The following is a 13537-nucleotide window of genomic DNA, read 5'->3' on the forward strand; positions in this document are numbered from 1 at the left end:
TCTTTTATGGCAGGTTTGCCCTTGTCAGCTGCCAATATCTATTTATAAGTTGTTTGGTTTAAGAATCCACACCCTAATAGTGGTGAGTCGGGGAATTACATGTTAATGGGTTGATACACCCCGATTTTTGGCACTTTTTTGTATCAACACACCAATTCCCCAGCATCTAATTATTCATAAAGTAAAAACAACCTGCACTCACTAAGAGCAATTGTGCACCTCTTAGTAGCTGATGTGCAAGGTCAGACGGCTGACTGGGTAGCAAACTTTCAGGTTTCAAGTGACCCGTGAATCATGCACAGCCTCCATGTCATTCTATACAGTGCATGCATTATCCAAGTGGACGGTGAATGGGCCTGAGCTCTGTCACATGGGGAAGACCTCTGTCCAGCATTATACAGTTATTACAAATCTATAATAGCAAGAGAGCTTTGCACTAAGTCTGTAGTGCAGATAAATGTAGAATGGCAAGTTCTTGCACCAGGGTAAGTTGGTATTTAAGGAAACCTGTAATGTGGATGCGGTCATTCTTTATCTGCTTTTGAACATGCTGGTTGCCTGAATGTGTGGTTTCAAATTAGAGTTTCAGACCCAGAACATGTATGCAGCAAGAAATTCAGAACACCTCTGTATACTTGTAGCAAGTCCAAGATGCACAAGATAAAAGCCATTGAATCAGACTGTCTGGTAGCAGCTTCAAAAAATAAGGACAGCAATGGTGACTACCATATAGCATAGTTGCCCAAACAAAAGCTTCCCAGAGCACTGAGTTTTCTAAAGCCATCTGAACAGTATGCTTTAAGGCCCACTTGTCTGAAAACTTGGACCAAGACCCTCCATTGTCTGAAAACTTTGAGTAAACTGTCCCAATCAGGATAATGGATTTAAATTACTCACCCAGTTCTGTAAACAGGGATTCAGCACAGCTGAGAAACACACTTGTGTACAAATTAAATGAATGGGATCATAAGGTCTTATTGATATTATAAAGAGAAGTCTGAATACCTTTAGCAATGCGCAGCTCTACATCCAATACCCCGCTATTGGTCACAGATGGGAAGGGAGGAGGAGGTTCCACAGAGGACACTAGCTTTAGTGACAGAGTGATGTTGTACAGACATTGAACTGTCACCCTGGAAAAAAAGAAAGAAAGAAAAAGAAAGAAAAAAAAAAAAGTATAGTGGAAGTTAAAAGCACAATAGAATTCTAACACCCATGTTGTATAGCTATGTACTCCCCACGTTATGATCTGCAACAGATTTTTGCTGTGAAAGTGTCCTGCAAATGGTATTTCACCAATTGTATAAACCTTTATTGGAATACACTAAAGCTGAACTGCAGGAATTCAGCCACATTGTAATATGTCCTGACTTATTATGAGTCAAGTCCAACAAAGTGCACATCACCTTGTGGACTAATTTCGTTAACTGACAAGTTTTATAGAGCATAGCTAAAACTACTTTCAGAACTTCGATGCTGGACCATCAGCTCCTGTAGCTGCAGAGTTGCATGCAGCTGCTGTGCCCACCCCTCCCCTGCTTCTGCCCTATCACAGAACATTTGTTTTATGTGAACCAATTCATAGAATACAAGGCCTTCTGTGAATTAGTAGCAGAGGTGGACAGTGCTGTTGTATGAGAGCAGAAAGCATCTGTCAGAGCCCCAAAAGTGTAATAGCTATCCACCATAAAAAATGGTCAAATGTAAATTAAATTGAGGAGTCCAGGAGATGCACCCTGTTGGGCTTAACGTATAGTAAGCCAGCAGATTTTGTAAAGTAGCCAAATTCCTGGTGTTTAGCTTTAAGGGACATAGGATGAGTAAGTGAGTATATAGGATTATACTGCTTCCGTCACAAAATTGGACACTGGCACAAAGTTGCAAGGACAGTCTAGTATAAAAATACTCTTGCGCTCCCATCATGCTTCAGTTTTGTAGTAACGCAATAGTAGAAGAGGGTCATAAGAATTGAGATCCCAAAATGTACTGCAAGAAAGGATTTTTGGGCAAAAGTCCAATTCATTAAAAGTAACAGGATGAGCAATTCAGGTAAATACAAATGTTTAAATGTAGTCCAACTGAGGGTTTGACAACTCAACACAAAAAAAAAAAAAAAAAAAAAAAAAAAAAAAGTCAATAAACCCATGTGAACAGAAACAGTAGAGGTTCAATAGAGCTCACAGAGCCACCTGAAGTACCTCATTAATGAACATCTGATAAGACCTGAACATCCACCTGTTAAGACTTGAAAACGGTTTGGACAAAAGACCAGGTGGCAACCTAGCAATGTGAGAAGCGGATGCCTAATGCTGAAAAGCCCAAGAAGCACTGATCTAATGGAGTGCACTTGACAGGGAAAGATGGAAACTTGTCCTTAAATCTATAAGCTAGAGCGAGTCGGAGGAGGAGCCTAATCGTGGCGGTGTGAGAGAGAGCGATGTGAGCGCTCTCCGCAGGATAACCGCCCTCCTTCCCTTGACGTTCCCCATGGAAGCTGCTAAACTCCCCGCCTGAGATCTTACGGCAGAGGGGGGGTCCTGAGAGTGAAGTGGAGGAGACGGAGCTGCGGGAGTTCTGGACGGTGAGACGGCTGGGAATCTCTCACCTCTGACTGCTGGGAGTGCGGGTGACGGGAGGTGGTCACGTGACCCGCCGAAGGGCAGTACTGGGAGACGGAGAAGCCGGCCGGCTTCCTGAAGCAGAGGGAGACCCCGGCTTTCCGACCCAACAGAAGAGGAGGGAGAGAGAAACGGCTGGCTTCCTTTGAAACTGAAGCCGCTCGGGCAGAGAGATTTACATGACCGTCGGTACCCACGAGAGAAACGGAGAGAGAGAGAAGAAAAGAGCCTCGGAAAACCCCCCCTTCACCTCTCCCCCCCCTCCTCTTCTAACCCCTCTCCCCCCCCTCCCCTCCTGAGCTGAAGGGAAAAGGAGCAGAGCCACACCAGAATGCTGACAGCCTCACTGGAACGAAGCAGCGGGAAGGAGGGTGAGTGAGACTATCTGGATTATATATTAAATCTATTTATGGATAGCTTCTTGGTGTGGCAGAAGAAATATATATAGAGAAAAAGGGGGAACCACCAAATAGTTTGAAGAAAGTAGAATTTACCTAAAGGACTTATTATCAGTATATATCTTAAAGTTTAAAAAGAGAACTCGGATACAGTTAAAAATATGAAGAGCAAAAATAGTAAAGGGAATGCCCCTAAACACGCCCAATCAGGAACAATTAGAAAATTTACATCTCAAGGTAATGTGACCCCAGAAAGAACTCAGGGGGCAGGTGAAAAAAGTATAATGGAGAACAGTATGGATAAAAGCGCCAGATCTCCAGTAGAAATGGATAATAATCAACAAATATCAGGAGAAATAGAGTCAAAGGAAAATGAAGGAGAACTACAAATCCCAAATAAAAAGGAAATGGCGGAAATGTTTAAAAATTTGGAAAAATCAATTAAACAGGAAATGGGAATTATTCGGAAAGATCTGGGACATCTCTTGACTAGAGTAGAAGATACAGAAGAAAAAATCAATAAACATGCTCAAACTCTTTCTGAACTGAATAATCAGATACTAGAGATTAGGCAAGAACAAAAAAAACTGGGATATAAACTGGAGATACAAGGTAACATACACAGGAAAAAAAATCTCAGGATAAAAGGAATTCCGGAGCTTATACAAGATAAAGAATTAAGAGAGACGATACAAAAAATCTTAAACTCCATTATGGGTAGACCTAGAACAGAGACATGCATATTGGACAATATATATAGATCAGGAAAGGCCCAACGAGATCGGGCGGAAGAGAGACCGAGAGATGTAGTGGTTCAATTTAATAAAATTGGAGAGAGAGAAGAAATATGGAAGAAGACAAAAGGAAGATATAATATTGAGTATGAAGGGAAAAATATACAAATCTTTGCAGACTTGACACCTGAGACATTATGGAGAAAGAGATCACTGAGACCCTTAATAGAACAGATGAAAAAACAAAACATACAGTATAGATGGAGCGGCTCAATGTGTCTAATCGGATGGAAGAATGGAGTTACTGCATACCTGAGATTTCCTGAGGATTTGAGAGACTTTTTTGACAAACTTAACATTCAAAAAGTAGAGGTTCCAGGTTGGGAGGTTGAGGGAGGGGAAAACGTCGAGGGAAAAGAGCAATGGCAGCAAATTAGAAGAAAGAATAAAGAAGGGATAGAAAGGGGAACATTGAGGGAAATGGAGGGACGGTGAACCGTACAAGGTTAGAGTTCAACCTCAGGGCCAAGATCCAAATGTGACAGTAAGCTCACAAAGGATTAGATGGTAAAAAATAGGCCTGATGGGAGGGGGGGGTTCGAGGGGGGAGGGAGGAGGGAGGGGCAGGGGAGGGGGGAGGTGAAGAGGGAGGGTAGGGGGGGGGGAGGAGGTAAAAGATGGTATAGGGGGAAGGTTTTAAAAATACTCTGCATAGGGACGAGATGTACTCAAGAATTATGGAAGATATAAAATTTATAACATATAATGTAAAAGGGTTGAATAGTCCTGGGAAGAGATTTAAGCTATTTAAGGAGTTACAACACAGAGAAGCCTCGGTAGTTTTTTTACAGGAGACGCATTTTGAGATTAAGTCAAATATCAAATTAAATACTAGAAACTATCCAACATGGTTTTATGCAGACTCCCCAATTAAGAGAGCCAAAGGGGTGGCAATTGGGTTCGCTAAAAACGTAAGGTGGGAGGTGGAAGAGAGAGAGACAGATCCTGAGGGGAGATTCTTGTTTCTGAGGGGCAGATTACAGGAAATAGAGTGTACAGTGGCGAATATTTATTGCCCAAATAAGAGACCGGAGGTATACCTGAAAGGGATATTAAGAAAATTGAGGGACTTTAAAAAGGGAAGACTGATAATGGCGGGAGACTTGAATTTATGTCTAGATCCACAGATGGATACAACATCTCGTGTGCAACGAGAGGGAGGTAGGTCTATGAAGACTTTGAAGAAGGAGATATATGAAGGGCAACTAGTGGATATATGGAGGATAATGCATGGAAAGGAAAAAGACTATACTTTCTTCTCTAATGCACACGAGATTTATTCAAGACTGGACTATATAATGGTAGAACATCAACTTATCGAGAGGGTGGCCAAAGTAGAAATAGAGACAATGACTCTCTCAGACCATGCCCCAGTTATAATGAAGGTGAGATGGGGGAGACAACTGACAAGGGGGGTGGGATGGAGATTAAACGAGGCCCTTCTATTAGATCAAGAGATCGATCAGCAGATCAGACGGGAAATGGAAAGATATTTTCAGGAGAATGAAACAGGAGATGTTTCAATGGCCACTGTCTGGGAGTCCCATAAGGTATATATTAGGGGTATATTGATTGCGTTAGGAGCAAAAAAGAAAAGAGAAAGGAGTAAGAAAATGACAGGGCTCTTAAAAGATATAAATGACCTGGAACAGATCCATAAAAACAGAATAACATGTGAGATAAGACAGAAGATAATAGGAAAGAAGAAAGAATTGGAGATATTAATGGAAGAAGAGATGAGGAGAGTACTTAATAAAGTTGCAGTGGAGAGGTACAGATGGGGAGATCGTCCAGGAAAATATATAATGAAGGCCCTGAGAAAAAAGAAAACTAGAAATTACATAGAAAAAATAAGAAACCCCAAGGGAGAAATGGCTCACTCTACTAAAGAGATTGGGAAGGTGTTTGAGGAGTATTACAATAAGTTGTATAATATTAAGTCTCAAAACTTAGTAAATAATAGTGAAAATGAGAACAGAGAAAAAAGAAAGGCATATCTAAAAAATGCAGAACTACCAAGGATAGATAAAGATCTATTGAAATCCCTGGAATTAGAAATCACACAGGAGGAAATAAAAATAGCACTAAAAGACACTAAGGTGGGGAAAAGTCCTGGCCCGGACGGATACACCGTGAGGTACTATAAAAAATATAGTGAACTATTGATACCAAAGTTGAAGGAATATATGAATGCCCTGGGGGGAGAAATGGAGATTAGACAGGAATCCCTACAAGCTCATGTAACACTTATACACAAGGAAGGGAAGGATCCTACTCAATGTTCAAGTTATAGGCCAATTGCACTCCTAAATGTAGATACAAAGTTATATGCGAAGGTCTTAGCAAATAGGATCAAAGACTTAATGCCAGAATGGATCCAGGGAGATCAGGTTGGCTTTGTGTCAGGGAGGGAGGGTAGAGATAACGGAATTAGAACTCTGTTGTTGATCCAGAAAGCTAAGAAAGGGAAAACCCCGGCAGTGATTCTCTCGATCGACGCTGAAAAAGCTTTTGATAGAGTAAACTGGAGCTTTATGATGGACACCCTAGAGATCATGGGGGTAGGTAGTAGAATGAGGGAATGGATAGGAAAATTGTATAAAATGCCATCCGCGGTTATTTTGGTCAATGGTGAAAAATCGGCACCTATAAGGATGTCAAATGGCACTAGACAGGGATGTCCACTGTCCCCTTTGTTGTATGTGTTAACATTGGAACCCTTACTAGAAACAATTAGGAGGAATGCAGATATAAAGGGAATACAAATAGGGGAAACGGAACATAAGGTGGCAGCTTTTGCAGACGATCTGTTGTTCTATGTGGGTAATCCTAGGATAACACTCCCGAATTTAATGAAAAGCTTAAAGGAATATGGAGAAATATCAAACCTAAAAATCAACCTGACAAAAACTGAGATCTTGAATATAAATCTCCCGAATGGTGAGAAAGAAAAGATAAAAAAAGAATTCCCTTTTACATGGAGAGATAGAGAGATAAAATATTTAGGAGTCAAACTTTCTGCTTCATATTCAAAATTGTATAAATTAAATTATATTTCCCTTTTAAACGAGATTAAGGAGGAACTGAAGAAATTGGGAGGAGGAATCCCCTCCTGGTTAGGACGAATAAATCTGATAAAAATGATAATTGTACCCAAAGTTTTGTATAAATATCAAATGATCCCAATAAAACTCCCAGAAGCATTTTTTAAAGAAATTAAAAGGATGATAACAAAATTTATATGGAAAAATAAAAAACCTAGAATATCGTATGATTTGATAAGTAGACGAAAAGAGAGAGGGGGACTGGGAGTGCCAGACTTTGGGAGATACTATAATGCTGTAGTTTTAGCAAGAATTTATGATTGGACACACAATAAAAGGGGGAAAAGATGGGTAAAGATAGAGAATGACTTGAGCGGAGTTGACCTGAGTAGAAACATATGGGCACCAACACAATATAGAGGTTTAAAAGAAACCACGAGCGTGTTTACATTGAACGTTTTAAGGGTTTGGGACAATTTACACAAGTATATGCACTGGGATTTTAATTCACAATTAATGTCACTAAGGAATATAGAATACTTCCCACCAGGTATTGAAGGGAGTATGGGAAAATGGATTAAAAAGGAAGACATTCAACTAAGGGATATTATGGATGGAAAGAAGTTGAAAACATTGAAAGACTTAAAAAAGAGTGGAAGGGAACTTTTTATTAAGATTGATGAGTGGAAATATCACCAATTAAATCACTTTGTTGAGAGTCTTCCGAAACCCATAAGAGGGAGAAAGGAGTGGAACATGTTTGAGAGGTTGCTGGAATCACGGGGAGACGGAAAACGGGGCACGGCAAAAATTTATAAAATTCTTACCGAGTTAGCTACGGAATTAAAACCAAGCTATATAGAAAAATGGGAAAGGGATTTAGGAGTGGAGATAGATGAGGATAAACAGAGGAAGATATATAGACTCACGCACGAGAACACTAGTATGAGAGAGGTGGAGGTAAACTATAAAAGTTTAGTAAGATGGCACATTACACCAATTCTAGAGCACAAAATAGATATAGAGAAAACACAAGAGTGTTGGCGTGGTTGTGGAAAGATTGGTACATGGTTTCACATCTGGTGGGAGTGCCCAAGGATACAAAATTTTTGGAAGATAACAGTCAACTTAATTGAGAAAATCTCAGGAATAAAGATAGGATTAGACCCACAAGTGTGTTTATTACATAAAACAGATTTACCAGTGAATAAATATAAAAACTCGGGTATATGGTACTTTGTGAACGCAGCGAAGGGGTTGATACCCAAATTCTGGCATAGCTTGGAAGTTCCGAAAGAGAAGGATTGGGTAGAAAGAGTAAATCAGATTAGTAGGATGGAGAAACTATACTATACCCAGGAAGATAAGATGGAGATATATAACAGGAGATGGGAAAAATGGGAAGATTTTGTACACCATAGGAATATATATGAAGAAATGCCAGGAGAAGATTCTTAATTTTATATAGATGGAAGTAAGAGAAAAATGCAGAGTGGGAGGGAGGAGGGATGGGGTAGGGCATAAGGGTAGAGGGAAGGGAAAGGAAGAAAAAGGAGGTAACAGAAAGAAAATAAGAGTAAAAATATTATATGAGAATGTAGATGAAATGCATTATGCTCTTCTTTCATGTTCCCCTGTTTTTTTTTCTTTTTTTTTTTTCCTTTCTCTTTTTATATGTAATTATAAATGTGAAAATTTAATAAATATTTGAATAAAAAAAAAAAAAATCTATAAGCTAGAACGAGCCTCTGAATCAACCTGGGAGAAAGAATGAAGCCGGTTGTCCCTTATGGGGACCTCAGGAATGAAAGTCTAATAGAAGCTGTAGTAGAGACTCCACACCACATCTAAACAGTGGAAAGAAATCTGGGATGCCACTGAACAAAAGATAGGAAAAAATCCTGGTTAAGGTGAAAATAATAAACCATCTTGGAAAAGAAGAAAACAGGCCTTGGTCCTTAAGACAACCTTGTCTCTGTAGCACAATACGCAGATTAAAGTTGTACAGATTAAGGCTGCCAATTCAAACTTGTGTTGCTACAAGGTTGCCTTCCTTGTTGCCATCATTGCAAGCAAAGAGGGGAATATCTTGGATATGTTAAAAGGCTAATTTGTGGAGAACTGACAATCAGGCAACAGGGTTAACAATATTAGTAACATTCTGTACAATTTTCACGAAGACGTGACAGAGGCTATATTTGAGAAAGAACCTCTATGGCTTAGATTTAACCCTTGATGGCACTCAAGGTCAAATGTTGATCCAGACCAGAGAAACGATTGGATTCATCCCATAGGGTATTTCCCTGGAATGAAAATGCCTTTCCTCGCACCTTGGGAAATGCTTTCCAGATGTGACAGACTTCACCAGCTTTCCTAGCTTTCACGAGCATAGGGATAACTGAGTCAGGAAGGCGCCCATCCTTCAGGACCTGGACTGTTAAAGACATGAACTGAGTAGGGACTCATTCGTTGGGACAGAAGATTGACAACTGGGAGGGTTCGCAGAATCTTCCAGGCATATGAGGAGGTCTGAGCACAAGATCCATCTGGGCCAGTTTGGAGCCATAAGAATCACCAGAATGCCTCCCATCTCAATCCTGCAGAGCAAGAAAGGTATTTTGAAGGAAGAAAGGTGTAGAAGGTGTAAAGGAAGTCGGCAGAACATCCACTACAAAGGCTAGAGGAGCCCTTGAACCTGGAGAAAAACCTGCTCAATTTGTTGTTGAAAACTGGCAGCAAGGAGAATAAAGTTTAGCATCCCCCACCTGTAGCAGAAGTTTTTAGTACCTTGAGGTTAAGAGACCATTCTTTGAAATCTATACGTTAAATTGAAGAAAGCCTGCAAATTCTTCATACCAGGTTGGTGCACAGGCAAATGCTCATCCAAATTACTTGTAATTTTTTGTTGTATTGTTCTGCATCATTTGGCATCTTACTCTGCACTATTAGTTAGGTGCTAGTTAGTCGAGTCCTAGGGAAATGCTCTCTTGCAGGTTCCCGCAGTATTGGTACCTCACAGAGAAAGCTTAGAAAAATACTATACTGCAATTAACTGAAGTAAAATTGCGCTGGATTGAAGACTTAAGCTGCCTGTGGATGGTGTCAAGTCAGCAGGTGACCATACTGTCCAAACACTGGGTCTAAAGTAGGTATATCAATGCATACAGTGAACATTTGAAGCAGAACAGTCAAATTCTTCCCAAGCCAGAATCTGGTCAGCTTTTATTTGGGCTGCAAGATTTCCTCATTGTGACTGAATCCTGATGATCATGCAGTTGAGAGGTCCAGCATTTAGTGATACCTGAAGTGCTCTGAGTTCCAATATATTGTTCGGGAAACCAGTAACCTTTAGTGACCAAGTCCCTTGCACAAAGATTGTTCAGGACTCCTCCCAGCCTGATAGGTTGATGTCCATTGTTAAAACCAGTGGAAGAAATTTCAGCTGGACTCATGTGCCACCAGGCCATGGCAAGCCTGGTTTTGGACTTCAGGTACAGATCAGGTTTCAAAGCCCCACTGCCTGGAGGACCTTGTACCCAAATGCCTGCTCCTTACTTGATAGGAGATCCAGGCGATAATGCTTCACAAAAGGTAGAGAACTTGGACCAGGTGGCTGCCTTACATATTTCCTCCGGTGAAGCCTCATCTCTCTCTGCCCAGGATGCTGATAAGGATCTAGCTGAGTGAGCATTAGCAAAGGGGGGAGGAATCCTTAAAATTCTGTAAGATTCCATGATAGCTAATCTAATCCATCTACCTATAGTGGACTTGGATGCACTGGAACCTTTCCTTGCACCTGCAAATACAAACAGGGAATCCGAATTTCCAAAGTCCCGGGACTTACTGAGAAACTATAAGACGCCTCTTTACCTCCAGCAAATTTAATCTTTCTTCCTTACCATCAGAAAAACAAAAAAAGGTCGGTAGGACTATATCCTGGGACCTATGAAAAGAGGACGACACCTTAAGGAGAAAACCTGGATCCGTTTTGAGCATGACCCTGTCCTCAAACGGTCAGGTAGGGTTCCTTAATGGAGGGTGCTTGCAACTCACTTACCCTACGGGCTGACGCGATTGTCACAAAAAAAAAAAAAAAGTTTTTAAAGTCAAATTCCATAGAAGATTTTTCCAGAGGTTCAAAGGGTCCGAGGATCAAAGCCTTCAGAACTAGGGATAGATCCCAAACTGGACAAGACCTGACCTTATCCGGTCTGGACTTCGAGCTGAAAAAATCCACTACAAAGGGATCCTGATGCAGGGGGGCCTGCAGAAAGATACTGAGGGCCAAAGCCTGCACTTTTAAGGTGCTGATTGAGAGTCCCCGATCCGCCCCTTCCTGAAAAGTCCAAAACCGCCAGAATATCTGGGGGGCCCCGCCGCTTGCTTGACAACCAAGAATTGAACTTCTTCCAGACCTTCGCGTAAATGGCTCTGGTTACCGGCTTGCGGCAGTTTACCAGAGTCTTTATCACAGTGTCTGAAAACCCTCCGGCTTTCAGGAGCTGCTCTTCAAAAACCATGCCGTCAACTTCAAGGTTCTGATCTGAGGATGCAGAACAGGACCTTGAGAAATCAGATCCTCCCTCTCTGGGAGAGGAAATAGAGAGTCGAGATAAGACTGTTCAGAAGAGAAAACCAGGGTCTTTTTGGCCAAAAGGATGCTATCAGAATAAGATCCGTCTTTTCCCCCACAAACTTCTGCAAGACCGCTGGGATCAGTCTCACAGGAGGGAATGCGTAAGATAGGTTGAAATCCCACGAACTCGTAAGGGCATCTATCCGCAAGGCTTGTTCTCGTGGATTCAGGGTGAAAAACTGACTGACCTTCCTGTTTTCCTGGCGAAGCAAAAAGATCGGCCTCCGATATCCCCCACTTGCGCATTATATCTAGAAAGACCTCCTGGTTGAGAGACCAATCGTCGTGACTGATTGGCCACTGACTTAGGAAGTCCGCTAGGGAGTTTTGCAATCCTTTTAAATGAATGGCAGAAACCGAAAGCAGATTTTGCTCGGCCCAGGATAGAATGTTGCCGGCAATCTTCTGCAGAGAGGGGATCAGTGTAGCTCCCCGTTTGTTGATATAAGCCACTGCAGCTTTATTGTCCAACCGGATCTGTGACGGTCCAAAAGCTGTGTTCCAAAGGCTTCCAACGCCCTTTGTACTGCCATCAGTTCCCTCTGATTCAAGGATATCTGAGACTCCTTCCAAGACCACAGCCCCTGGGCTGCCATGTCTCCTAGATGGGATCCCCAACCATAACTGCTGGCATCGGTTGTAACAGTGAGCGGAGCCGGCTGGTTCCACTCCAGTCCCCTGGCCAGATTTACTTCGTTCTGCCACCACCAGAAGGATCTTTTGACCCTGGATGGGAGCTGGACTGCTAGATCTAAGGTAGACCTGTCTCCGTTCCAAACCCTCAGCAGGAATGCCTGAAGAGTCCTCTGGTGGAGCCTTGCCCACGGGACTGCTGGAAAACAAGAAGTCATGAGACCCACTGCTCTTGAAACATCTCTTACGGACACTGACAGATTGCATTGCAATTCTGCCAGCGTCTGATCCATCCTTAGGAATTTTTCCCGAGGAAGGAAAATTTTCTCCTCCTGCGACAAGATCTCGTATCCCAGGTAGACTACTCTCTGGGAGGGAGTTAACGATGACTTGTCCCTGTTCACAAGCAAACCCAGATTCTGAAAGAAACAACCTGCAGCTCCTTGGCCAACTGCTGGTAAGATTTGGCCACAAAGGGAAGGTTGTCTAAATAAGGAATGATGGTAATAGACCTCACCCTTAGGGGAACTAAGGCCTCTGCCAGCACCGTAAAAATTCTTGGTGCTGAGGCTAGACCAAAGGGTAGGGACACTGCCAGTGGAAGACCTGCGAACCCATAGTTACTGCAATTCTCAGGTACCTCTGGCTTGCCTGATGAATGGCTGTGGAAATACGCATCCCTCAGATCCAGTGTGGCCATAAAACAATCCTGAAAGGATATTCCTTACAGAATAAAATCGCTTCCATTCTGAAGTGTTTGTACTTTAGTGACCGATTTAGAGGGTGCAGGTTTAAGATCAGCCGAAATTTGCCTGAGGGTCTTTTTACGACAAACACGTTGGAATAACAACCCATACCCTGTTCGCTCTGAGGGACCCAAACGAAGACCTGCTGGTCCACCAAATCCCATATTAGACCGCATAAAGCCCGAGCCTTTTTCCGGTCCTTGAGTAGATTGGTCACCAAAAATCTGTTTGAGGGACAGGAGTCGAATTCCAACCTGTAACCCCTCCATATTAGATCTAAAATGTAGGGGTTCAGGGAGATTGACGCCCACTGAAGGAGAAAGGTCCCCAATCTTCCCCCTACTGGGACGCTCAAGTCATTGCGACTTGGAGGGGCTTTGGAGGACTGAATAGAATCCCCCCTTTTCCCTATTCACGTGTCCCCTCCAGTGTTTCTTGGGCTGACCATCCCTAGCCTGCGGCGTCTGATTTTGGACTAAATTTTTCTGGGGTAAACCTTTTTATTGTCAGGAAAGGCTTTTTGTCGGCCGTATGCTCTAAAGTCTCTTCTAATCCTGGCCTAAAAAGATTGTCACCCGAGAAGGGCAAGGCGCAAAGGCACAATTTAGATGCAGAGTCCCCTGCCCAGGTTTACAACCATAAGGCTTGCCTGGCCGAATTTACTAAGG

General features: G+C 42.2%; 1 protein-coding gene across 1 annotated transcript in view; it reads right to left on the bottom strand.

Annotated features, from left to right (window-relative positions):
* LOC149431640 (zona pellucida sperm-binding protein 4-like) overlaps positions 1-13537 on the bottom strand; it is a 59627-nt gene that overhangs the window by 24066 nt on the left and 22024 nt on the right. The window contains exon 6 of the mRNA XM_089665438.1: positions 1006-1133. Within this exon, the coding sequence (XP_089521564.1) occupies positions 1006-1133 (128 nt within the window). The remainder of the gene's footprint in view (positions 1-1005; positions 1134-13537) is intronic.

Source organism: Staurois parvus, unplaced genomic scaffold, assembly GCF_062004578.1.
Source record: "Staurois parvus isolate SC_StPar_1 unplaced genomic scaffold, SC_StPar_1.0 ptg002193l, whole genome shotgun sequence".
NCBI classification, from domain to species: Eukaryota; Metazoa; Chordata; class Amphibia; order Anura; family Ranidae; genus Staurois; species Staurois parvus.